The sequence below is a fragment of the Mytilus californianus genome, unplaced genomic scaffold, assembly GCF_021869535.1.
Source record: "Mytilus californianus isolate M0D057914Y unplaced genomic scaffold, xbMytCali1.0.p SCAF_6, whole genome shotgun sequence".
NCBI classification, from domain to species: domain Eukaryota; kingdom Metazoa; phylum Mollusca; class Bivalvia; order Mytilida; family Mytilidae; genus Mytilus; species Mytilus californianus.
The window spans coordinates 52,367,324-52,394,183 of record NW_026262712.1 but is presented as its reverse complement, the minus strand read 5'-3'; the positions used below and the strand labels follow the sequence as shown (position 1 = coordinate 52,394,183).

At 39.3% G+C, this 26,860-nt stretch overlaps 1 protein-coding gene across 1 annotated transcript; it reads left to right on the top strand.

Annotated features, from left to right (window-relative positions):
- The first annotated feature begins 250 nt into the window (after positions 1-250).
- On the top strand, positions 251-2,443 carry LOC127706139 (uncharacterized). Its single transcript, XM_052210589.1, has 2 exons — positions 251-673; positions 1,256-2,443. Exons 1-2 carry the CDS (start codon positions 598-600, stop codon positions 1,693-1,695), a joined length of 516 nt encoding a protein of 171 aa, XP_052066549.1. The 5' UTR covers positions 251-597; the 3' UTR covers positions 1,696-2,443.
- Positions 2,444-26,860: the final 24,417 nt, after the last annotated feature.

Here is a 26,860-nt window from a genome sequence, read left to right as displayed (position 1 = left end):
GAAAATGTTGATTCTCTCCTCTTCTTATTGTGATATAAAATGTTTTTTGTTTCATTTCATTTACATTGGGAAATAGAGAAACGATCATTGTGTTTTGTTAGTTTTAAAAACTTTTGATATATTTGTATTTTACATTATAAGCAGTCAACCGATTGACAAACTAGAATTATCTGAATTCCGTGTGGAAAGAGGTCGGGTTAATTTCGAGTGTTATCTGCAACCTAGATGTTTATAAATCATTACAGTCGTTGATATAATAATTAAAGGTCGACTGAACATGAATTATATTATACAATTTAAAGCGCATTTCTGTTTATGCACGCGAACCCGTCTAACGTTATTGTTATTTCGCAGTTATATAAAATAGCAAATTATCGTTCCTGAATAGGTGGCGCCGTGGTAGCCGATCCTGTTCTTCAACTTCCGGTTTCTGCACTGTGCAACTATTACAGTTGCATTTTTAATTAACGATGCCAAGTACTTGTTGTTGTGTACCTGGATGTCATTTAAGAGGAGGACATGCATTTCCAAATGACTTAAAAAGAAGGAAAAGTTGGATCAACGCCATGGCCCATACGTAGATTGGACGAGAACACGATGAGTCCATCTCAATCAGCTGTTGTTTGCAAGGCACATTTTACTGAAAAAGACTACGTGCAGGAAACTATTCATGGTAAAACACTTTTTTCTTTTTAAAATATATAGTTATATATGTAATCGCCATGCGAATAAACCAAAGTCTGTTTACAACCGCAATTATCGCTTAAGAATAAAAGGGGGTGGTTAATTCAAGACGTCATAATTTTTTGGATTAAGATTCAATGTGATCTGTTTGAGATTTTTTGGTGCTTGCTACAATTATAATGATTTCTTACAAGAGGTATATCATACTGAGAATTATTTTAGCAGTAATTATGCTAATGTAGTAATGACAGGAATGCATAAGCTATGCCTCATAGACTTTCTTGAAAAATATCAATGACAATGTTAACAGGAACAAAACAATGACATGCTCTCATCTATATTATAGTTATTTAGGTACAAAAAATGTATGTTTGTTGCATACGACTCTCATTGTTTGTCCTTTGGATTTACATAACATACATTTTGATGTACATTGAATCAGGCTAACATAGTTTTATCCAGATTGTAATGAATAAATCTAGTTAATATTTTGCCAGGTAGTACAAAGTATGCATTGCTAATGGAAGTTCATTTAATTATTAAAAAACTAATGTTTTATAACCTTTTTCAGGGCGCAAACCCACCATACAGAGACTTAAGTCTACTGCCATTCCCAGCCTATTTTCCTGGACCAAGCAAGAGACTGAATCGTCCGCAAAAAGAAAAATCAGGGCAGTTTCCTGTGAAAACAATAGAACTAAACTTGATGAATATTGTAGTAGAAATCTAGAGGAAAGTTTTGATTGTAAAGTTGGTTTTCCTGAAGAAGTCATTCATACTGCAGACAGGATTTATGACTGTCCACCACCAACTGCCGAGCTAATGTTGAGCTTCACAGATGGAATTACGCAAACACCATCAATGCCAATATTTTCAGCAGAGAATTTTGAAATGAAGACATGTGACACAGCCATGCATTTTTATACCGGTTTAGAGTTGTATACTAAATTTTTATTTGTTTTGACCACACTTGGTCCAGCAGCACATTGTTTGAGATACATATATTTTTAAATTGATAGGATGTCATTTGAAAATCAGTTTTTTTATGACTTTGATGAAATTGAGGCATTATACAACCAACTTTGAACTGTCTAGATTCTAGATTGAAACTAGTGTTAAGAATATTGTGTAAACATGGATTGTTTTTATGTCTAAACAGTGGTGTGAGGCTAACACTTGGCCATTTAGTGGTTTAGTCAGGTATTTTTTGCCATCCAACTTCAAATTAAAGTTTCCTACAACTTGGATTATTATTGACAGCACAGAATATCCCGTGATAAAACCTAAAGCTCCTAGAACTCAGGCAACCTTTTCATCATATAAAAACAGAAACACTGAAAATACTTGTATGTTGGACACCTGGTGGTTTAGTCAACTATGTCTCTAATGCATATGTTGGTTGTACCAGTGACTGTAAAATAGTTGAAAGATGTAGAATAGTTCAATTATGTGATCCAGGTGACAGTGTGATGGCAGACAAAGGTTTAAATGTGCAAGATTTGTTTGCTCACTTTTTTCAAAAAAAGAAACAGAATTAGTTTCAAAACTCTTATACGGGATAGAAAAGTCTCCAATTAACAAGCGACATAGAGCTACAATGTAATTATTGGACTTGGCAAAACATACAAAATTCTAATAAATCCTATGAATGGAACTGAAACAAAAGTTTCATCTGAAATAACATTTAGTTGTTTTATGTTGTGTAATTTTACAACTTGTATTGTGCCAAAGGATGCATAAATAAAAGTGACGCAATGAAGTTTGTTCTGATACATGTATATATATATATAAATATTATTTACAATTACATGCACATGTAAATTGTAATGCATATAAAAATAAGGAGATGTGGTATGATATCCAGTGAGTTTATCGAACCAAAGTGCATAAGAAATGGGTTAAGCAGTTACAGGTGTTACTGTCACCGTACAATCTCCAACAATTAGAAAAACTTGTACCGTGTAAAAAATTTCAGAGATCTTACAACTAAGTTTTGTTGTCTCACCTTGACTTTGGTGAATTGTTTATATCTGCTGATGTAAATATAAAAAAGAAGATGTGGTATGATTGCCAATGAGACAACTCTCCACAAGAGACCAAATGACACAGAAATTTACAGCTATAGGTCACAGTATGGCCTTCAACAATGAGCAAAGCACATACCGCACAGTGAGCTATAAAACTTAAAAGGCCCCAAAATGACAATGTAAAACAATTTAAACAAGAAAACTAACGGCCTAATTTATGTACAAAAAATGAACGAATAACAAATATGCAACACATAAACAAACGACAACCACTGAATTACAGGCTCCTGACTTGGGACAGGCACATACATGTACAGACAGAATGTGGCGGGGTTAAACATGTTAGCGGGATCCCAACCCACCCCCTAACCTGGGACAGTGGTGTAACAGGACAAGAACGAACTATAAACATCAGTTGAAAGAGGCTTAACTCATCAGATGGATAAATAGAAATACAAGTGGACGTGGCCGGGTAGTTGTACATCCAAACAACAAAAAGACACTAAGTACAGATCTGAGAGTACTCGCATTTACTGACAGCTAGTTCAAAGCCACTAACAACTGATAAAAAAATCTTGCATCTAAGACTAAATTATCAATCCTTAAGCTCCCTTTAGAATTTTATAAATTTTAGATTTTACATTTCTGAGTTATGGGGTTTTATTCATTAAAAAAGGGGGGATTTTCCAGTTTTTGGACAACAACTCAAAAATGCTTTAAGCAGTTCACATGAAACTTTGGTGAATTATTTATAGCTATTGATGTAATCTCCCTTTTGATTTTCATAAATTTCAAATATGACATCGAGAAGAAATTGAACTTTATTTGTTTATAGTCTGGCAACAGATTTATTAAGTATTGCGCAACAGCACAGTGTATTGCACAACAGCAAGAAATCTTAAATTGAATATAAATTCAATTCATATAACCGATTTCAAGTTCTTGGACTACATTTATTCAGAAACTATAATATGTCAAATATTTAATTACAATCCAAATTCAGACCTGTATCAAGCTTGAATGTTGTGTCCATTTTTGCCCCAACTGTTCAGGGTTGGACCTCTGCGGGTGTATCCAGCTGCGCTCAGCGAATCAGTTTGTTTCTAAATTAAGAACTCCTTTTTGTCGACATAGGGATAGTGATCCGGCGGCGGCGTTAGGTAACTTCTTAAAAGCTTTATATTTTAGAAGATGGAAGGTCTGGATGCTTCATACTTTGTATATGGATGCCTCATGTTACGAAGTTTCTGTCAGTCACATGTCCAATGTCCTTGACCTCATTTTCATGGTTCAGTGAGTACTTGGAAAAAAAAAGAAAAAATTTGTTGTAATGTTAAATTCTCTCTTACATGTATTATAAGTAATAAGATAACTATATTTGGTATGTGCGTACCTTGCAAGGTCCTCATGCCCGTCAGACAGTTTTCACTTGACCTCGACCTCATTTCATGGATCAGTAAACAAGGTTAAGTTTTGGTGGTCAAGTCCATATCTCAGATACTATAAGCAATAGGTCTAGTATATTCGGTGTATGGAAGGACTGTAAGGTGTACATGTCCAACTGGCAGGTGTCATCTGACCTTGACCTCATTTTCATTGTTCAGTGGTTACAGTTAAGTTTTTGTGTTTTGGTCTGTTTTTCTTATACTGTATGCAATAGGTCTACTATATTTGGTGTATGGAATGATTGTAAGGTGTACATGTCTAGCTGGCAGGTGTCATCTGACCTTGACCTCATTTTCATGGTTCAGTGGTCAAAGTTAAGTTTTTGAGTTTTGGTCTTTTTTTCTAATACTATATCAATAGTTCAACTATATTTGGTGTATGGAAATATTTTATGATCTATTTGTCAGTCACACAGTTTTTTTTTTACCTTGACCTCATTTTCAAGGTTCATTGCTCAGTTTTAAGTTTTTGTGTTTTGGTCTGTTTTTCTTAAACTATAAGCAATAGGTCAACTATATTTGTTGTATGGAAGAATTGTTAGCTGTACATGCCTGCCTAGCATGGTTCATCTGACCTTGACCTCATTTTCTTGGTTCATTGGTCAATGTTTAGTTTACTTGGTTAATGTTAAGTTTATGTGACAGTTGTAATAAAGCTTTATATTTAGGACTATCAACATAATATCAATGATTAGTAAAGAAGGCGAGACATTTCAGTGTGTGCACTCTTGTTTCATTCATAAATTACTTTATACTTGGAAATATAATTTTGCTTGGAGTTATAGTTTCTAAAAAAAGTATTGTCATTGAAAAAGTTGACATGTTGCAATGTACATTTATTCTACATAGTTCTATGGTACCAAATCAAAAGTTTATATCAAAGAAAGAAGTCAAAGGTTTCCCATCATAGTTTAGTTACATACATTTTTTTTGTACCTGAGGTCGTTGAATATAGATCATTATATAAATAAGGAGATGTGTTATGATTGCCAATGAAACAATTATTATCCATACATTGTACTTACCAGTAACAAACCACATTTGCAAAGTTGAATAAAATACAGTTGATAACATTTACTTATTACTAAAAAGAAAATGCCAAACTATTTTAAACAGTATTTGACTATAAACATAGATAAAAAAGGTACAAACTGGACATAATGCACTAGTTCATAAACAAGTGAGAACAATCGCCTTCATATAGTGCTCAGAATATGACATTCATAAAACTTGTTCAATATCATTAGAGAACTCTAAATCTTAAATACTGAAAGCCACCTCTGATAAGTACAATGTACTATGCAAGATAATGATATAACTGGACTAAAAATACACACAACCTGTAATTAACTGCCTTTACAGCGCTTTCACGCTTTGATTCTTATACTGTATGCAGTAGGTCAACTATATTTGGTGTATGGAAATATTTTACAATGTACATATCAGTCTGGCAGGTTTTATTTGACCTTGACCTAATTTTCACAGTTCATTGCTCAATGTTAAGTTTTTGTGTTTTGGTCTGTTTCTCTTAAACTTTAAGTAATATGTCAACTATATTTGGTGTAAGGAATGATTGTAAGGTGTATACATGGATGTCTGTCTGGTAGGTATCATCTGACCTTGACTTCATTTTCATGGTTCATTGGTCCATATGGAATTTTCATGGTTTGGTCTGTTTCTTTTATACTACAAGCAATAGGTCATCTATATTCTGTGTATGGAATGATTGTATTAAAGGTGTACATGTATTTCCGCCTTGGTTTATCTGACCTTGACCTCATTTTCTTGGATCGTAAATGTTAATGTGATACTTGTAGTAAAACTTTATATGTAGGACCATCAACATAAAATCAATGGTCAGTATAGTAGGCGAGACATTTCAGCGTGTGCACTCTTGTATCAACTTATAAGTCTACAGATATCTAAATAAAAAATTAAGGTATATACATTAGGTAAAAATAAAATCAAACAAAAGACGGTGTTCATGTGACCCCAACCTCATTTTACCCATCAGTGTCAGATTAAGGTTAATTTTTTGTGCAAATTGTGGTTAACTCCATTTCTCAGATTCTACAAAATGTATATAAAGCAGTAGGTCAAAGTTTACATATGAACAAGAAGAGATACTATACATGAAACGTTTATATATATGTTAATGATGATGATGATGATGATGATGATGATGATGATGATGATGATGATGATGATGATGATGATGATGATGATGATGATGATGATGATGATGATGATGGATAGCTGCTTACAGCAGATGTGAATAATAACCCTGCTTTGTAATAGACCGACAGCAACTGAAGTAGCAAAAAATAATTAAATGACATCTAGAATGAAACCTACATGTATATATAAGGCTTCAATAGAAGGAAAGGCAATTGTCTATGCAATATGTCAAGCTTTAGTCTTTAATGTGTCTATAAAAGTAGTGAATAAATTCAGCAGAAATATCTTGTTCATTGTTTCTGTGATAATCATTCATGTACATGTACATCACTACATGTACAAAAATGTACCACATCTATTTTATATAGATCTGTCATATGCATTTAATACACAATTCTAAAAATAAAAAAATAAAAACTATAGGCCATGCAACATGTACTACAAGTATACAACAGGGTTTATACTTGGTACAGGCACATGAAATGTGATTGAAATAGTTTTTGTGTCACCTGAGACCATTGTTGCAAAATGTGACACTTAGGGATTACAATCAGCATAATCGTGCAGCAGCATAAACTATTTGAATAAAGTTAAATATCTCAGAAGATTGATGACCTGGATGTTTTATACCTTGTACACAGATACATTTTTGTGTACCTTATATGTGTAGTCAGTAAGTTTCTGTCCAACAAATGTCCATTGTCCTTGACCTAATTTTTATGGTTCCGTGACTGCTTGATTAAAAATTTCATAACATATGAAATCTAATAACACTAGTAAACTCAGATAGCTCATCATTTGACTTAAAATCTTACCTGAGCTGACATACCAAAATATGAAATATCACTTCCCACTAAAGATTTAGAGCACATTCATTTGCTATTGAAACAAGTAAATAGTAAACCAAAGTCTCAAGCCTCTGAAAGATTTTGCTAAGTTTGCAATGATAAAGTAGGAGATGAATAAAATTGAGAATGGAAACGGAGAATGTGTCAAAGAGACAATAACCCGACCAAAGAACAAAAAACAGCCCAATGCCACTCTTTTGTACTGTCCCCTATATGAAAACCTTCGAGAGCAGTTAAGAATTTTCAAGAATTTGATTAAAGATGATGATATCAAATCAGTAATATATCTACTGAATCCAAATAATTTGGTTAATGCCAGATAGATATGTATTTATTTGAAGCTTTTAAAGTTCATAATATGAGACGGGTATCCTAGCTGTGACAGGGATGAAGTCAGCAAACCTTTAGGATACTTTACGATAATCTGCCTGATTGGTTTGAGCAAGAAGTTTCTGTCCAACAAATGTCCATTGTCCTTGACCTAATTTTTATGGTTCAGTGACTGCTTGATTAAAAATTATGCTTTTTTTCTCGTGAAATTTTCACTTTACAAATGTATTATGGTCAAGTCTGTATCTCAGATTCTATAAGCAATAGGTCAACTATATTTGGTGTATAGAATAATTGTTAGATGTACATGTGCATTTTGGACAGCAGTTTTCATCGAACCTTGACCTCTTTTACATGGTTCAATGTTTAGTTGTTTTGGATAAGTTTATTTCTCAAACTAGCAATTAGGCCTCTACATTTGGTGTATGGAATGATTTTAAGGTGAACATGTCTGACACAGGCATTTTTTTTCTGACCTTGACTTTTTCATGATTTATTATTTATGATTTTGGGCTAGGATGAAAAATTTTGTTCTGCATTTTTTTTTTAGTTGTAATATCTGTCCTGCCTTTTTATTTTTTCACTCTATTCGGTCCTGCCTTTTTTTTAAAGTTTATCCTGGCTTTTTTTTACCTAAATTGTCATCCTGACTTTTTTTTTGCAAGTGTCTCATACTACCTTTTTTTTACTCAAAAACTCCTGTCCTTTTTTTCAAATTTCATCCTAGCCCCCTCCTAAAAATCAAATTGTAGCTCCCTAAATTCAGATAGTCACCTTTAAAAATGTCTATAACTTTTTTCAAATTAATTTGGATTTTAATAAAACTCTACAGCTATCTCAATCATATATTGATCTTACAAAATGCAAGGTTATTTGGAAGTCAGGTTTATTGCTAGCTATAAATGTAAGGATTTATTTAAAAGGTAAAAAAGCAAGAAATTCAGTTCGAGCTAAATTCACAGCTATTTAAATCATATATTGATATTACAAAATGCCTGGTTATTAGTCCCCTACCGTCAAAGTCGAAGGGGACTTTAGGTTTGCACTCTGTCCGTCTGTCTGTCCATCCGTCAGTCCGGCAAATCAGTTTTCCACACTTTTTTTCTTCGTGCTTGAAGATATTGATTTGATTTTTGGTGTATTGTTTTATCATGACAAGTTACAGATCAAGTTCGAATTATTTTTATCAATTATTATGTCAATGATAGACTAGGATTGGTTTTTGGTATATATGTATCTGCTACAGCATGGGAATTGTATAGGAAATACACATGTATTTAAATATATAGCCTACTACCTAAGATTTTTTTCTTACTAGATACAAAATAAAAGAGCCCCCCTGACAGTTCACAAAAATTCGTACAGTAAGGCACCTCTCTAGTAGACTACCAACTGAGCTAAAAAAAACTTCACCAGAGCAGCTTATAGAGGACAGTTTGATTTCTTGTATGCAAGCCGAGGGAGTGCTTGTGGCGCTACACATATATATGTATGGTTTATCAATGCTTAGACTTTTTACATGTCCCATTCAAACTATGCATAGTTTGCACCCCCTTATCAAAATCCTTGACCACGTCTGTGCAGAGGGAAGCAGTCAGGGGCGGACCCAACCATTTATAAAAAAGGGGGGTCCTAACCCAGGATAAAGGGGGGGGGGGGGGTCCAACTATATGTCCCCATTCAAAAGCATTGATCGTCAAAAAAAGGGGGGTTCCAACCCCCGGAAGACCCCCCCCCCCCCCCCCCACCCACCCTCTGGATCCGCCACTGGCAGTGCTATAGTGTACAGTTTAACAGTGTTTACTGTACTCTTTAATTTCCACGATTACGATCCGACCTCAAGTCATAAAGCATATGAGGCACATCTGAAAACTTTGACAAACGTCACATATTTCAAATATTCATGGCTATAGTTACAATATGACGACGAAAGAGATTTAAAAACTATTTCCAAACGATTTACTATCGAAGCGATAAATTTAAGTCCCATTGTTTTTATTTTTGGAAACCCTCGGGACCTTTCAATGAACCTCATTCAAGTATATGTTCCGCGTGCGCTGTTCAGATTGGATAACTAGAATTCTGATTGGTTGAAAAAGTCACATGCAAAATCCTTCAGAAGTGAAACCTTATATGGGTAGTTGTTAGATCCTCGTTTGTAGTATAACGTAGTATAACGAAATCCGAGATCTATATTTTGATTAGATTGTGCCTCTTATATAATGTCCATAACATTTTTTTCACTACCAGTGAATGTTAGATATATTTTAATCTTCTCCCAAACATTTGATTGATAGGCAATGTCTAGATATTTCATTCAACACGTACAAAATCTAATTAAGGTGATCGTATTTTTTTTTCAGAACAAATATACTTATTGCTACCACGTACCTGTCTGTGTGGTTCTCTTCAATCAGGGATGAAATAAACCAGACTCAAGCTAGCGACCAATTCTAGCGACCAATCAAGCTAGCGACCAATTCTAGCGACCACTAAAGAACACAATGAGAAACAACTTGTCTAAGAATCATTATGTGGTATATGAGAAAACCACAAAACCACATTATGAAACAACGTCCTGTTAAAAAGAAAATCTATCTACCAGTACGGTATACATATTGTTTTTAACGTTTAAATGACCAGAAATGTTCATCAAATTGAGGGAGAAGGGACACTACAATACGAATGACGTCTGTAGCTGAATGCACTAACTAGTTTGGTTGCTAAATGTCTGCATCAATATCAATGAGTAAAATATAACGTGCCAGAAAATCGTAAAAGTCAAAACAATTTAATACAATAGAAAAACAAAGGATATGGGGTATCCCTCCATGACATAAAATCAGTAAATGCACAGCGAAAAACACACAAAAAGCTAAGGAACATTCTTTGTTAACGAACTATTTTTATTCCCCTACATTCGAACACATACTATATGTTATCATATATGTATTTATATAAATAAAGGTGCGCCCCTCTCCGGAGTTTATTCTATCGGGAAAGGGACTAGTTAGGAAAAAAAGTAATCCATATTTTGACGTCTTCTTTACGTTTTCTCTGTTTTCCAAACTCTTAACCGAGATCGCAAAGATAAATCAATTATTGTAAACAAAATATTAAAAACGGAGCGTATATCCCTCAAGCACATAATGGCTATACAATAGTACTTTGCGGTTTAGAAATCAGAATAAAAAGCCAAAGAGTTTTTAGAATTTGAATAATAAAAAAAAAACAAGAGTGTTTGTTTATGATGATTTGCTCGCACAATCGTTTTCAATATTCAGTGAACCGTAAATAATTTAAAAAGTACATATTTTAATGAATATGTGTACCTAGTTTCAAGTTGATCTGACTACAACGTCATCTTAGACTAGATTCAACACTAACGTCATTCTAATGCAGTATGAATGGACGGACAAACGGACGAATGAATTAACGAACGAACACAAAAACCAGATAATATTATGGGCTTTACTGTCGTAGGCGGAGCATAGAATAACTATCTAATGTGAGTTCACTTAAACTTGTTCATTTGTACAATGTATCAGCTTTCAAATAAACGAAATAAGAAAAATATTACGTGCGAAAGAATAACTATATACTGGCTTTCCATACACTCGGCATCCTCAAATATCCTTTATTTTCTAGAAAAGGAACTTTTAATGTCTATTCCCTATACTGAAAATGAAAACATACAAAATAACAAACTGTAAGAGTACATTTCATGCCCACAAACAATATTTTGAATTGAAAGTATACGTGCACTATTTTGTACGGCATGCATCCTTACTTAAAAGAAATGTAAAGATTTTTTTGTTTAAAAAAAAAAAAACCGTACACTTTGAATGTCAACTTTGAACCCCTTCAATTCCCAGAAGGTCCTAACCCCCAAAAAATCATTTCAGTGGGTCCTGCTCTGATTCATTACCTTTCATTTGAGCTATGTCCGGTGTCGAACTTTGCCGTACTGAGCTGGCGAGACTTGCCGAAAGAATGTACGGTGGAAACGTAAAAAAAAAAAAAAACCAACTTTGAACCCCTTCAATTCCCAGAAGGTCCTAACCCCCAAAAAATCATTTCAGTGGGTCCTGCTCTGATTCATTACCTTTCATTTGAGCTATGTCCGGTGTCGAACTTTGCCGTACTGAGCTGGCGAGACTTGCCGAAAGAATGTGCGGTGGAAACGTAAAAAAAAAAAAAAAACAACTTTGAACCCCTTCAATTCCCAGAAGGTCCTAACCCCCAAAAAATCATTTCAGTGGGTCCTGCTCTGATTCATTACCTTTCATTTGAGCTATGTCCGGTGTCGAACTTTGCCGTACTGAGCTGGCGAGACTTGCCGAAAGAATGTACGGTGGAAACGTAAAAAAAAAAAAAAACCAACTTTGAACCCCTTCAATTCCCAGAAGGTCCTAACCCCCAAAAAATCATTTCAGTGGGTCCTGCTCTGATTCATTACCTTTCATTTGAGCTATGTCCGGTGTCGAACTTTGCCGTACTGAGCTGGCGAGACTTGCCGAAAGAATGTGCGGTGGAAACGTAAAAAAAAAAAAAAAACAACTTTGAACCCCTTCAATTCCCAGAAGGTCCTAACCCCCAAAAAATCATTTCAGTGGGTCCTGCTCTGATTCATTACCTTTCATTTGAGCTATGTCCGGTGTCGAACTTTGCCGTACTGAGCTGGCGAGACTTGCCGAAAGAATGTGCGGTGGAAACGTAAAAAAAAAAAAAAAACCAACTTTGAACCCCTTCAATTCCCAGAAGGTCCTAACCCCCAAAAAATCATTTCAGTGGGTCCTGCTCTGATTCATTACCTTTCATTTGAGCTATGTCCGGTGTCGAACTTTGCCGTACTGAGCTGGCGAGACTTGCCGAAAGAATGTGCGGTGGAAACGTAAAAAAAAAAAAAAAACAACTTTGAACCCCTTCAATTCCCAGAAGGTCCTAACCCCCAAAAAATCATTTCAGTGGGTCCTGCTCTGATTCATTACCTTTCATTTGAGCTATGTCCGGTGTCGAACTTTGCCGTACTGAGCTGGCGAGACTTGCCGAAAGAATGTACGGTGGAAACGTAAAAAAAAAAAAAAACCAACTTTGAACCCCTTCAATTCCCAGAAGGTCCTAACCCCCAAAAAATCATTTCAGTGGGTCCTGCTCTGATTCATTACCTTTCATTTGAGCTATGTCCGGTGTCGAACTTTGCCGTACTGAGCTGGCGAGACTTGCCGAAAGAATGTGCGGTGGAAACGTAAAAAAAAAAAAAAAACAACTTTGAACCCCTTCAATTCCCAGAAGGTCCTAACCCCCAAAAAATCATTTCAGTGGGTCCTGCTCTGATTCATTACCTTTCATTTGAGCTATGTCCGGTGTCGAACTTTGCCGTACTGAGCTGGCGAGACTTGCCGAAAGAATGTACGGTGGAAACGTAAAAAAAAAAAAAAACCAACTTTGAACCCCTTCAATTCCCAGAAGGTCCTAACCCCCAAAAAATCATTTCAGTGGGTCCTGCTCTGATTCATTACCTTTCATTTGAGCTATGTCCGGTGTCGAACTTTGCCGTACTGAGCTGGCGAGACTTGCCGAAAGAATGTGCGGTGGAAACGTAAAAAAAAAAAAAAAACAACTTTGAACCCCTTCAATTCCCAGAAGGTCCTAACCCCCAAAAAATCATTTCAGTGGGTCCTGCTCTGATTCATTACCTTTCATTTGAGCTATGTCCGGTGTCGAACTTTGCCGTACTGAGCTGGCGAGACTTGCCGAAAGAATGTACGGTGGAAACGTAAAAAAAAAAAAAAACCAACTTTGAACCCCTTCAATTCCCAGAAGGTCCTAACCCCCAAAAAATCATTTCAGTGGGTCCTGCTCTGATTCATTACCTTTCATTTGAGCTATGTCCGGTGTCGAACTTTGCCGTACTGAGCTGGCGAGACTTGCCGAAAGAATGTGCGGTGGAAACGTAAAAAAAAAAAAAAAAACAACTTTGAACCCCTTCAATTCCCAGAAGGTCCTAACCCCCAAAAAATCATTTCAGTGGGTCCTGCTCTGATTCATTACCTTTCATTTGAGCTATGTCCGGTGTCGAACTTTGCCGTACTGAGCTGGCGAGACTTGCCGAAAGAATGTACGGTGGAAACGTAAAAAAAAAAAAAAACCAACTTTGAACCCCTTCAATTCCCAGAAGGTCCTAACCCCCAAAAAATCATTTCAGTGGGTCCTGCTCTGATTCATTACCTTTCATTTGAGCTATGTCCGGTGTCGAACTTTGCCGTACTGAGCTGGCGAGACTTGCCGAAAGAATGTACGGTGGAAACGTAAAAAAAAAAAAAAAACAACTTTGAACCCCTTCAATTCCCAGAAGGTCCTAACCCCCAAAAAATCATTTCAGTGGGTCCTGCTCTGATTCATTACCTTTCATTTGAGCTATGTCCGGTGTCGAACTTTGCCGTACTGAGCTGGCGAGACTTGCCGAAAGAATGTACGGTGGAAACGTAAAAAAAAAAAAAAAACCAACTTTGAACCCCTTCAATTCCCAGAAGGTCCTAACCCCCAAAAAATCATTTCAGTGGGTCCTGCTCTGATTCATTACCTTTCATTTGAGCTATGTCCGGTGTCGAACTTTGCCGTACTGAGCTGGCGAGACTTGCCGAAAGAATGTGCGGTGGAAACGTAAAAAAAAAAAAAAAACAACTTTGAACCCCTTCAATTCCCAGAAGGTCCTAACCCCCAAAAAATCATTTCAGTGGGTCCTGCTCTGATTCATTACCTTTCATTTGAGCTATGTCCGGTGTCGAACTTTGCCGTACTGAGCTGGCGAGACTTGCCGAAAGAATGTACGGTGGAAACGTAAAAAAAAAAAAAAACCAACTTTGAACCCCTTCAATTCCCAGAAGGTCCTAACCCCCAAAAAATCATTTCAGTGGGTCCTGCTCTGATTCATTACCTTTCATTTGAGCTATGTCCGGTGTCGAACTTTGCCGTACTGAGCTGGCGAGACTTGCCGAAAGAATGTGCGGTGGAAACGTAAAAAAAAAAAAAAAACAACTTTGAACCCCTTCAATTCCCAGAAGGTCCTAACCCCCAAAAAATCATTTCAGTGGGTCCTGCTCTGATTCATTACCTTTCATTTGAGCTATGTCCGGTGTCGAACTTTGCCGTACTGAGCTGGCGAGACTTGCCGAAAGAATGTGCGGTGGAAACGTAAAAAAAAAAAAAAACCAACTTTGAACCCCTTCAATTCCCAGAAGGTCCTAACCCCCAAAAAATCATTTCAGTGGGTCCTGCTCTGATTCATTACCTTTCATTTGAGCTATGTCCGGTGTCGAACTTTGCCGTACTGAGCTGGCGAGACTTGCCGAAAGAATGTGCGGTGGAAACGTAAAAAAAAAAAAAAAACAACTTTGAACCCCTTCAATTCCCAGAAGGTCCTAACCCCCAAAAAATCATTTCAGTGGGTCCTGCTCTGATTCATTACCTTTCATTTGAGCTATGTCCGGTGTCGAACTTTGCCGTACTGAGCTGGCGAGACTTGCCGAAAGAATGTACGGTGGAAACGTAAAAAAAAAAAAAAACCAACTTTGAACCCCTTCAATTCCCAGAAGGTCCTAACCCCCAAAAAATCATTTCAGTGGGTCCTGCTCTGATTCATTACCTTTCATTTGAGCTATGTCCGGTGTCGAACTTTGCCGTACTGAGCTGGCGAGACTTGCCGAAAGAATGTGCGGTGGAAACGTAAAAAAAAAAAAAAAAACAACTTTGAACCCCTTCAATTCCCAGAAGGTCCTAACCCCCAAAAAATCATTTCAGTGGGTCCTGCTCTGATTCATTACCTTTCATTTGAGCTATGTCCGGTGTCGAACTTTGCCGTACTGAGCTGGCGAGACTTGCCGAAAGAATGTACGGTGGAAACGTAAAAAAAAAAAAAAACCAACTTTGAACCCCTTCAATTCCCAGAAGGTCCTAACCCCCAAAAAATCATTTCAGTGGGTCCTGCTCTGATTCATTACCTTTCATTTGAGCTATGTCCGGTGTCGAACTTTGCCGTACTGAGCTGGCGAGACTTGCCGAAAGAATGTGCGGTGGAAACGTAAAAAAAAAAAAAAAACAACTTTGAACCCCTTCAATTCCCAGAAGGTCCTAACCCCCAAAAAATCATTTCAGTGGGTCCTGCTCTGATTCATTACCTTTCATTTGAGCTATGTCCGGTGTCGAACTTTGCCGTACTGAGCTGGCGAGACTTGCCGAAAGAATGTACGGTGGAAACGTAAAAAAAAAAAAAACCAACTTTGAACCCCTTCAATTCCCAGAAGGTCCTAACCCCCAAAAAATCATTTCAGTGGGTCCTGCTCTGATTCATTACCTTTCATTTGAGCTATGTCCGGTGTCGAACTTTGCCGTACTGAGCTGGCGAGACTTGCCGAAAGAATGTGCGGTGGAAACGTAAAAAAAAAAAAAAAACAACTTTGAACCCCTTCAATTCCCAGAAGGTCCTAACCCCCAAAAAATCATTTCAGTGGGTCCTGCTCTGATTCATTACCTTTCATTTGAGCTATGTCCGGTGTCGAACTTTGCCGTACTGAGCTGGCGAGACTTGCCGAAAGAATGTACGGTGGAAACGTAAAAAAAAAAAAAAACCAACTTTGAACCCCTTCAATTCCCAGAAGGTCCTAACCCCCAAAAAATCATTTCAGTGGGTCCTGCTCTGATTCATTACCTTTCATTTGAGCTATGTCCGGTGTCGAACTTTGCCGTACTGAGCTGGCGAGACTTGCCGAAAGAATGTGCGGTGGAAACGTAAAAAAAAAAAAAAAACAACTTTGAACCCCTTCAATTCCCAGAAGGTCCTAACCCCCAAAAAATCATTTCAGTGGGTCCTGCTCTGATTCATTACCTTTCATTTGAGCTATGTCCGGTGTCGAACTTTGCCGTACTGAGCTGGCGAGACTTGCCGAAAGAATGTACGGTGGAAACGTAAAAAAAAAAAAAAACCAACTTTGAACCCCTTCAATTCCCAGAAGGTCCTAACCCCCAAAAAATCATTTCAGTGGGTCCTGCTCTGATTCATTACCTTTCATTTGAGCTATGTCCGGTGTCGAACTTTGCCGTACTGAGCTGGCGAGACTTGCCGAAAGAATGTGCGGTGGAAACGTAAAAAAAAAAAAAAAACAACTTTGAACCCCTTCAATTCCCAGAAGGTCCTAACCCCCAAAAAATCATTTCAGTGGGTCCTGCTCTGATTCATTACCTTTCATTTGAGCTATGTCCGGTGTCGAACTTTGCCGTACTGAGCTGGCGAGACTTGCCGAAAGAATGTACGGTGGAAACGTAAAAAAAAAAAAAAACCAACTTTGAACCCCTTCAATTCCCAGAAGGTCCTAACCCCCAAAAAATCATTTCAGTGGGTCCTGCTCTGATTCATTACCTTTCATTTGAGCTATGTCCGGTGTCGAACTTTGCCGTACTGAGCTGGCGAGACTTGCCGAAAGAATGTGCGGTGGAAACGTAAAAAAAAAAAAAAAACAACTTTGAACCCCTTCAATTCCCAGAAGGTCCTAACCCCCAAAAAATCATTTCAGTGGGTCCTGCTCTGATTCATTACCTTTCATTTGAGCTATGTCCGGTGTCGAACTTTGCCGTACTGAGCTGGCGAGACTTGCCGAAAGAATGTACGGTGGAAACGTAAAAAAAAAAAAAAACCAACTTTGAACCCCTTCAATTCCCAGAAGGTCCTAACCCCCAAAAAATCATTTCAGTGGGTCCTGCTCTGATTCATTACCTTTCATTTGAGCTATGTCCGGTGTCGAACTTTGCCGTACTGAGCTGGCGAGACTTGCCGAAAGAATGTGCGGTGGAAACGTAAAAAAAAAAAAAAAACAACTTTGAACCCCTTCAATTCCCAGAAGGTCCTAACCCCCAAAAAATCATTTCAGTGGGTCCTGCTCTGATTCATTACCTTTCATTTGAGCTATGTCCGGTGTCGAACTTTGCCGTACTGAGCTGGCGAGACTTGCCGAAAGAATGTACGGTGGAAACGTAAAAAAAAAAAAAAACCAACTTTGAACCCCTTCAATTCCCAGAAGGTCCTAACCCCCAAAAAATCATTTCAGTGGGTCCTGCTCTGATTCATTACCTTTCATTTGAGCTATGTCCGGTGTCGAACTTTGCCGTACTGAGCTGGCGAGACTTGCCGAAAGAATGTGCGGTGGAAACGTAAAAAAAAAAAAAAAACAACTTTGAACCCCTTCAATTCCCAGAAGGTCCTAACCCCCAAAAAATCATTTCAGTGGGTCCTGCTCTGATTCATTACCTTTCATTTGAGCTATGTCCGGTGTCGAACTTTGCCGTACTGAGCTGGCGAGACTTGCCGAAAGAATGTACGGTGGAAACGTAAAAAAAAAAAAAAACCAACTTTGAACCCCTTCAATTCCCAGAAGGTCCTAACCCCCAAAAAATCATTTCAGTGGGTCCTGCTCTGATTCATTACCTTTCATTTGAGCTATGTCCGGTGTCGAACTTTGCCGTACTGAGCTGGCGAGACTTGCCGAAAGAATGTGCGGTGGAAACGTAAAAAAAAAAAAAAAACAACTTTGAACCCCTTCAATTCCCAGAAGGTCCTAACCCCCAAAAAATCATTTCAGTGGGTCCTGCTCTGATTCATTACCTTTCATTTGAGCTATGTCCGGTGTCGAACTTTGCCGTACTGAGCTGGCGAGACTTGCCGAAAGAATGTACGGTGGAAACGTAAAAAAAAAAAAAACCAACTTTGAACCCCTTCAATTCCCAGAAGGTCCTAACCCCCAAAAAATCATTTCAGTGGGTCCTGCTCTGATTCATTACCTTTCATTTGAGCTATGTCCGGTGTCGAACTTTGCCGTACTGAGCTGGCGAGACTTGCCGAAAGAATGTGCGGTGGAAACGTAAAAAAAAAAAAAAAACAACTTTGAACCCCTTCAATTCCCAGAAGGTCCTAACCCCCAAAAAATCATTTCAGTGGGTCCTGCTCTGATTCATTACCTTTCATTTGAGCTATGTCCGGTGTCGAACTTTGCCGTACTGAGCTGGCGAGACTTGCCGAAAGAATGTACGGTGGAAACGTAAAAAAAAAAAAAAACCAACTTTGAACCCCTTCAATTCCCAGAAGGTCCTAACCCCCAAAAAATCATTTCAGTGGGTCCTGCTCTGATTCATTACCTTTCATTTGAGCTATGTCCGGTGTCGAACTTTGCCGTACTGAGCTGGCGAGACTTGCCGAAAGAATGTGCGGTGGAAACGTAAAAAAAAAAAAAAAACAACTTTGAACCCCTTCAATTCCCAGAAGGTCCTAACCCCCAAAAAATCATTTCAGTGGGTCCTGCTCTGATTCATTACCTTTCATTTGAGCTATGTCCGGTGTCGAACTTTGCCGTACTGAGCTGGCGAGACTTGCCGAAAGAATGTACGGTGGAAACGTAAAAAAAAAAAAAAACCAACTTTGAACCCCTTCAATTCCCAGAAGGTCCTAACCCCCAAAAAATCATTTCAGTGGGTCCTGCTCTGATTCATTACCTTTCATTTGAGCTATGTCCGGTGTCGAACTTTGCCGTACTGAGCTGGCGAGACTTGCCGAAAGAATGTGCGGTGGAAACGTAAAAAAAAAAAAAAAACAACTTTGAACCCCTTCAATTCCCAGAAGGTCCTAACCCCCAAAAAATCATTTCAGTGGGTCCTGCTCTGATTCATTACCTTTCATTTGAGCTATGTCCGGTGTCGAACTTTGCCGTACTGAGCTGGCGAGACTTGCCGAAAGAATGTACGGTGGAAACGTAAAAAAAAAAAAAAACCAACTTTGAACCCCTTCAATTCCCAGAAGGTCCTAACCCCCAAAAAATCATTTCAGTGGGTCCTGCTCTGATTCATTACCTTTCATTTGAGCTATGTCCGGTGTCGAACTTTGCCGTACTGAGCTGGCGAGACTTGCCGAAAGAATGTGCGGTGGAAACGTAAAAAAAAAAAAAAAACAACTTTGAACCCCTTCAATTCCCAGAAGGTCCTAACCCCCAAAAAATCATTTCAGTGGGTCCTGCTCTGATTCATTACCTTTCATTTGAGCTATGTCCGGTGTCGAACTTTGCCGTACTGAGCTGGCGAGACTTGCCGAAAGAATGTACGGTGGAAACGTAAAAAAAAAAAAAAACCAACTTTGAACCCCTTCAATTCCCAGAAGGTCCTAACCCCCAAAAAATCATTTCAGTGGGTCCTGCTCTGATTCATTACCTTTCATTTGAGCTATGTCCGGTGTCGAACTTTGCCGTACTGAGCTGGCGAGACTTGCCGAAAGAATGTGCGGTGGAAACGTAAAAAAAAAAAAAAAACAACTTTGAACCCCTTCAATTCCCAGAAGGTCCTAACCCCCAAAAAATCATTTCAGTGGGTCCTGCTCTGATTCATTACCTTTCATTTGAGCTATGTCCGGTGTCGAACTTTGCCGTACTGAGCTGGCGAGACTTGCCGAAAGAATGTACGGTGGAAACGTAAAAAAAAAAAAAAACCAACTTTGAACCCCTTCAATTCCCAGAAGGTCCTAACCCCCAAAAAATCATTTCAGTGGGTCCTGCTCTGATTCATTACCTTTCATTTGAGCTATGTCCGGTGTCGAACTTTGCCGTACTGAGCTGGCGAGACTTGCCGAAAGAATGTGCGGTGGAAACGTAAAAAAAAAAAAAAAACAACTTTGAACCCCTTCAATTCCCAGAAGGTCCTAACCCCCAAAAAATCATTTCAGTGGGTCCTGCTCTGATTCATTACCTTTCATTTGAGCTATGTCCGGTGTCGAACTTTGCCGTACTGAGCTGGCGAGACTTGCCGAAAGAATGTACGGTGGAAACGTAAAAAAAAAAAAAACCAACTTTGAACCCCTTCAATTCCCAGAAGGTCCTAACCCCCAAAAAATCATTTCAGTGGGTCCTGCTCTGATTCATTACCTTTCATTTGAGCTATGTCCGGTGTCGAACTTTGCCGTACTGAGCTGGCGAGACTTGCCGAAAGAATGTGCGGTGGAAACGTAAAAAAAAAAAAAAAACAACTTTGAACCCCTTCAATTCCCAGAAGGTCCTAACCCCCAAAAAATCATTTCAGTGGGTCCTGCTCTGATTCATTACCTTTCATTTGAGCTATGTCCGGTGTCGAACTTTGCCGTACTGAGCTGGCGAGACTTGCCGAAAGAATGTACGGTGGAAACGTAAAAAAAAAAAAAAAACAACTTTGAACCCCTTCAATTCCCAGAAGGTCCTAACCCCCAAAAAATCATTTCAGTGGGTCCTGCTCTGATTCATTACCTTTCATTTGAGCTATGTCCGGTGTCGAACTTTGCCGTACTGAGCTGGCGAGACTTGCCGAAAGAATGTGCGGTGGAAACGTAAAAAAAAAAAAAAAACAACTTTGAACCCCTTCAATTCCCAGAAGGTCCTAACCCCCAAAAAATCATTTCAGTGGGTCCTGCTCTGATTCATTACCTTTCATTTGAGCTATGTCCGGTGTCGAACTTTGCCGTACTGAGCTGGCGAGACTTGCCGAAAGAATGTACGGTGGAAACGTAAAAAAAAAAAAAAACCAACTTTGAACCCCTTCAATTCCCAGAAGGTCCTAACCCCCAAAAAATCATTTCAGTGGGTCCTGCTCTGATTCATTACCTTTCATTTGAGCTATGTCCAGTGTCGAACTTTGCCGTACTGAGCTGGCGAGACTTGCCGAAAGAATGTGCGGTGGAAACGTAAAAAAAAAAAAAAAACAACTTTGAACCCCTTCAATTCCCAGAAGGTCCTAACCCCCAAAAAATCATTTCAGTGGGTCCTGCTCTGATTCATTACCTTTCATTTGAGCTATGTCCGGTGTCGAACTTTGCCGTACTGAGCTGGCGAGACTTGCCGAAAGAATGTACGGTGGAAACGTAAAAAAAAAAAAAAACCAACTTTGAACCCCTTCAATTCCCAGAAGGTCCTAACCCCCAAAAAATCATTTCAGTGGGTCCTGCTCTGATTCATTACCTTTCATTTGAGCTATGTCCGGTGTCGAACTTTGCCGTACTGAGCTGGCGAGACTTGCCGAAAGAATGTGCGGTGGAAACGTAAAAAAAAAAAAAAAACAACTTTGAACCCCTTCAATTCCCAGAAGGTCCTAACCCCCAAAAAATCATTTCAGTGGGTCCTGCTCTGATTCATTACCTTTCATTTGAGCTATGGCCGGTGTCGAACTTTGCCGTACTGAGCTGGCGAGACTTGCCGAAAGAATGTACGGTGGAAACGTAAAAAAAAAAAAAAACCAACTTTGAACCCCTTCAATTCCCAGAAGGTCCTAACCCCCAAAAAATCATTTCAGTGGGTCCTGCTCTGATTCATTACCTTTCATTTGAGCTATGTCCGGTGTCGAACTTTGCCGTACTGAGCTGGCGAGACTTGCCGAAAGAATGTGCGGTGGAAACGTAAAAAAAAAAAAAAAACAACTTTGAACCCCTTCAATTCCCAGAAGGTCCTAACCCCCAAAAAATCATTTCAGTGGGTCCTGCTCTGATTCATTACCTTTCATTTGAGCTATGTCCGGTGTCGAACTTTGCCGTACTGAGCTGGCGAGACTTGCCGAAAGAATGTACGGTGGAAACGTAAAAAAAAAAAAAAACCAACTTTGAACCCCTTCAATTCCCAGAAGGTCCTAACCCCCAAAAAATCTTTTCAGTGGGTCCTGCTCTGATTCATTACCTTTCATTTGAGCTATGTCCGGTGTCGAACTTTGCCGTACTGAGCTGGCGAGACTTGCCGAAAGAATGTGCGGTGGAAACGTAAAAAAAAAAAAAAAACAACTTTGAACCCCTTCAATTCCCAGAAGGTCCTAACCCCCAAAAAATCATTTCAGTGGGTCCTGCTCTGATTCATTACCTTTCATTTGAGCTATGTCCGGTGTCGAACTTTGCCGTACTGAGCTGGCGAGACTTGCCGAAAGAATGTACGGTGGAAACGTAAAAAAAAAAAAAAACCAACTTTGAACCCCTTCAATTCCCAGAAGGTCCTAACCCCCAAAAAATCATTTCAGTGGGTCCTGCTCTGATTCATTACCTTTCATTTGAGCTATGTCCGGTGTCGAACTTTGCCGTACTGAGCTGGCGAGACTTGCCGAAAGAATGTGCGGTGGAAACGTAAAAAAAAAAAAAAAACAACTTTGAACCCCTTCAATTCCCAGAAGGTCCTAACCCCCAAAAAATCATTTCAGTGGGTCCTGCTCTGATTCATTACCTTTCATTTGAGCTATGTCCGGTGTCGAACTTTGCCGTACTGAGCTGGCGAGACTTGCCGAAAGAATGTACGGTGGAAACGTAAAAAAAAAAAAAAAACAACTTTGAACCCCTTCAATTCCCAGAAGGTCCTAACCCCCAAAAAATCATTTCAGTGGGTCCTGCTCTGATTCATTACCTTTCATTTGAGCTATGTCCGGTGTCGAACTTTGCCGTACTGAGCTGGCGAGACTTGCCGAAAGAATGTGCGGTGGAAACGTAAAAAAAAAAAAAAAACAACTTTGAACCCCTTCAATTCCCAGAAGGTCCTAACCCCCAAAAAATCATTTCAGTGGGTCCTGCTCTGATTCATTACCTTTCATTTGAGCTATGTCCGGTGTCGAACTTTGCCGTACTGAGCTGGCGAGACTTGCCGAAAGAATGTACGGTGGAAACGTAAAAAAAAAAAAAAACCAACTTTGAACCCCTTCAATTCCCAGAAGGTCCTAACCCCCAAAAAATCATTTCAGTGGGTCCTGCTCTGATTCATTACCTTTCATTTGAGCTATGTCCGGTGTCGAACTTTGCCGTACTGAGCTGGCGAGACTTGCCGAAAGAATGTGCGGTGGAAACGTAAAAAAAAAAAAAAAACAACTTTGAACCCCTTCAATTCCCAGAAGGTCCTAACCCCCAAAAAATCATTTCAGTGGGTCCTGCTCTGATTCATTACCTTTCATTTGAGCTATGTCCGGTGTCGAACTTTGCCGTACTGAGCTGGCGAGACTTGCCGAAAGAATGTACGGTGGAAACGTAAAAAAAAAAAAAAACCAACTTTGAACCCCTTCAATTCCCAGAAGGTCCTAACCCCCAAAAAATCTTTTCAGTGGGTCCTGCTCTGATTCATTACCTTTCATTTGAGCTATGTCCGGTGTCGAACTTTGCCGTACTGAGCTGGCGAGACTTGCCGAAAGAATGTGCGGTGGAAACGTAAAAAAAAAAAAAAAACAACTTTGAACCCCTTCAATTCCCAGAAGGTCCTAACCCCCAAAAAATCATTTCAGTGGGTCCTGCTCTGATTCATTACCTTTCATTTGAGCTATGTCCGGTGTCGAACTTTGCCGTACTGAGCTGGCGAGACTTGCCGAAAGAATGTACGGTGGAAACGTAAAAAAAAAAAAAAACCAACTTTGAACCCCTTCAATTCCCAGAAGGTCCTAACCCCCAAAAAATCATTTCAGTGGGTCCTGCTCTGATTCATTACCTTTCATTTGAGCTATGTCCGGTGTCGAACTTTGCCGTACTGAGCTGGCGAGACTTGCCGAAAGAATGTACGGTGGAAACGTAAAAAAAAAAAAACCAACTTTGAACCCCTTCAATTCCCAGAAGGTCCTAACCCCCAAAAAATCATTTCAGTGGGTCCTGCTCTGATTCATTACCTTTCATTTGAGCTATGTCCGGTGTCGAACTTTGCCGTACTGAGCTGGCGAGACTTGCCGAAAGAATGTGCGGTGGAAACGTAAAAAAAAAAAAAAAACAACTTTGAACCCCTTCAATTCCCAGAAGGTCCTAACCCCCAAAAAATCATTTCAGTGGGTCCTGCTCTGATTCATTACCTTTCATTTGAGCTATGTCCGGTGTCGAACTTTGCCGTACTGAGCTGGCGAGACTTGCCGAAAGAATGTACGGTGGAAACGTAAAAAAAAAAAAAAACCAACTTTGAACCCCTTCAATTCCCAGAAGGTCCTAACTCCCAAAAAATCATTTCAGTGGGTCCTGCTCTGATTCATTACCTTTCATTTGAGCTATGTCCGGTGTCGAACTTTGCCGTACTGAGCTGGCGAGACTTGCCGAAAGAATGTGCGGTGGAAACGTAAAAAAAAAAAAAATACAACTTTGAACCCCTTCAATTCCCAGAAGGTCCTAACCCCCAAAAAATCATTTCAGTGGGTCCTGCTCTGATTCATTACCTTTCATTTGAGCTATGTCCGGTGTCGAACTTTGCCGTACTGAGCTGGCGAGACTTGCCGAAAGAATGTACGGTGGAAACGTAAAAAAAAAAAAAAACCAACTTTGAACCCCTTCAATTCCCAGAAGGTCCTAACCCCCAAAAAATCATTTCAGTGGGTCCTGCTCTGATTCATTACCTTTCATTTGAGCTATGTCCGGTGTCGAACTTTGCCGTACTGAGCTGGCGAGACTTGCCGAAAGAATGTGCGGTGGAAACGTAAAAAAAAAAAAAAAACAACTTTGAACCCCTTCAATTCCCAGAAAGTCCTAACCCCCAAAAAATCATTTCAGTGGGTCCTGCTCTGATTCATTACCTTTCATTTGAGCTATGTCCGGTGTCGAACTTTGCCGTACTGAGCTGGCGAGACTTGCCGAAAGAATGTACGGTGGAAACGTAAAAAAAAAAAAAAACCAACTTTGAACCCCTTCAATTCCCAGAAGGTCCTAACCCCCAAAAAATCATTTCAGTGGGTCCTGCTCTGATTCATTACCTTTCATTTGAGCTATGTCCGGTGTCGAACTTTGCCGTACTGAGCTGGCGAGACTTGCCGAAAGAATGTGCGGTGGAAACGTAAAAAAAAAAAAAAAACAACTTTGAACCCCTTCAATTCCCAGAAGGTCCTAACCCCCAAAAAATCATTTCAGTGGGTCCTGCTCTGATTCATTACCTTTCATTTGAGCTATGTCCGGTGTCGAACTTTGCCGTACTGAGCTGGCGAGACTTGCCGAAAGAATGTACGGTGGAAACGTAAAAAAAAAAAAAAACCAACTTTGAACCCCTTCAATTCCCAGAAGGTCCTAACCCCCAAAAAATCATTTCAGTGGGTCCTGCTCTGATTCATTACCTTTCATTTGAGCTATGTCCGGTGTCGAACTTTGCCGTACTGAGCTGGCGAGACTTGCCGAAAGAATGTGCGGTGGAAACGTAAAAAAAAAAAAAAAACAACTTTGAACCCCTTCAATTCCCAGAAGGTCCTAACCCCCAAAAAATCATTTCAGTGGGTCCTGCTCTGATTCATTACCTTTCATTTGAGCTATGTCCGGTGTCGAACTTTGCCGTACTGAGCTGGCGAGACTTGCCGAAAGAATGTACGGTGGAAACGTAAAAAAAAAAAAAAACCAACTTTGAACCCCTTCAATTCCCAGAAGGTCCTAACCCCCAAAAAATCATTTCAGTGGGTCCTGCTCTGATTCATTACCTTTCATTTGAGCTATGTCCGGTGTCGAACTTTGCCGTACTGAGCTGGCGAGACTTGCCGAAAGAATGTGCGGTGGAAACGTAAAAAAAAAAAAAAAACAACTTTGAACCCCTTCAATTCCCAGAAGGTCCTAACCCCCAAAAAATCATTTCAGTGGGTCCTGCTCTGATTCATTACCTTTCATTTGAGCTATGTCCGGTGTCGAACTTTGCCGTACTGAGCTGGCGAGACTTGCCGAAAGAATGTGCGGTGGAAACGTAAAAAAAAAAAAAAAACAACTTTGAACCCCTTCAATTCCCAGAAGGTCCTAACCCCCAAAAAATCATTTCAGTGGGTCCTGCTCTGATTCATTACCTTTCATTTGAGCTATGTCCGGTGTCGAACTTTGCCGTACTGAGCTGGCGAGACTTGCCGAAAGAATGTACGGTGGAAACGTAAAAAAAAAAAAAAACCAACTTTGAACCCCTTCAATTCCCAGAAGGTCCTAACCCCCAAAAAATCATTTCAGTGGGTCCTGCTCTGATTCATTACCTTTCATTTGAGCTATGTCCGGTGTCGAACTTTGCCGTACTGAGCTGGCGAGACTTGCCGAAAGAATGTGCGGTGGAAACGTAAAAAAAAAAAAAAACAACTTTGAACCCCTTCAATTCCCAGAAGGTCCTAACCCCCAAAAAATCATTTCAGTGGGTCCTGCTCTGATTCATTACCTTTCATTTGAGCTATGTCCGGTGTCGAACTTTGCCGTACTGAGCTGGCGAGACTTGCCGAAAGAATGTGCGGTGGAAACGTAAAAAAAAAAAAAAAACAACTTTGAACCCCTTCAATTCCCAGAAGGTCCTAACCCCCAAAAAATCATTTCAGTGGGTCCTGCTCTGATTCATTACCTTTCATTTGAGCTATGTCCGGT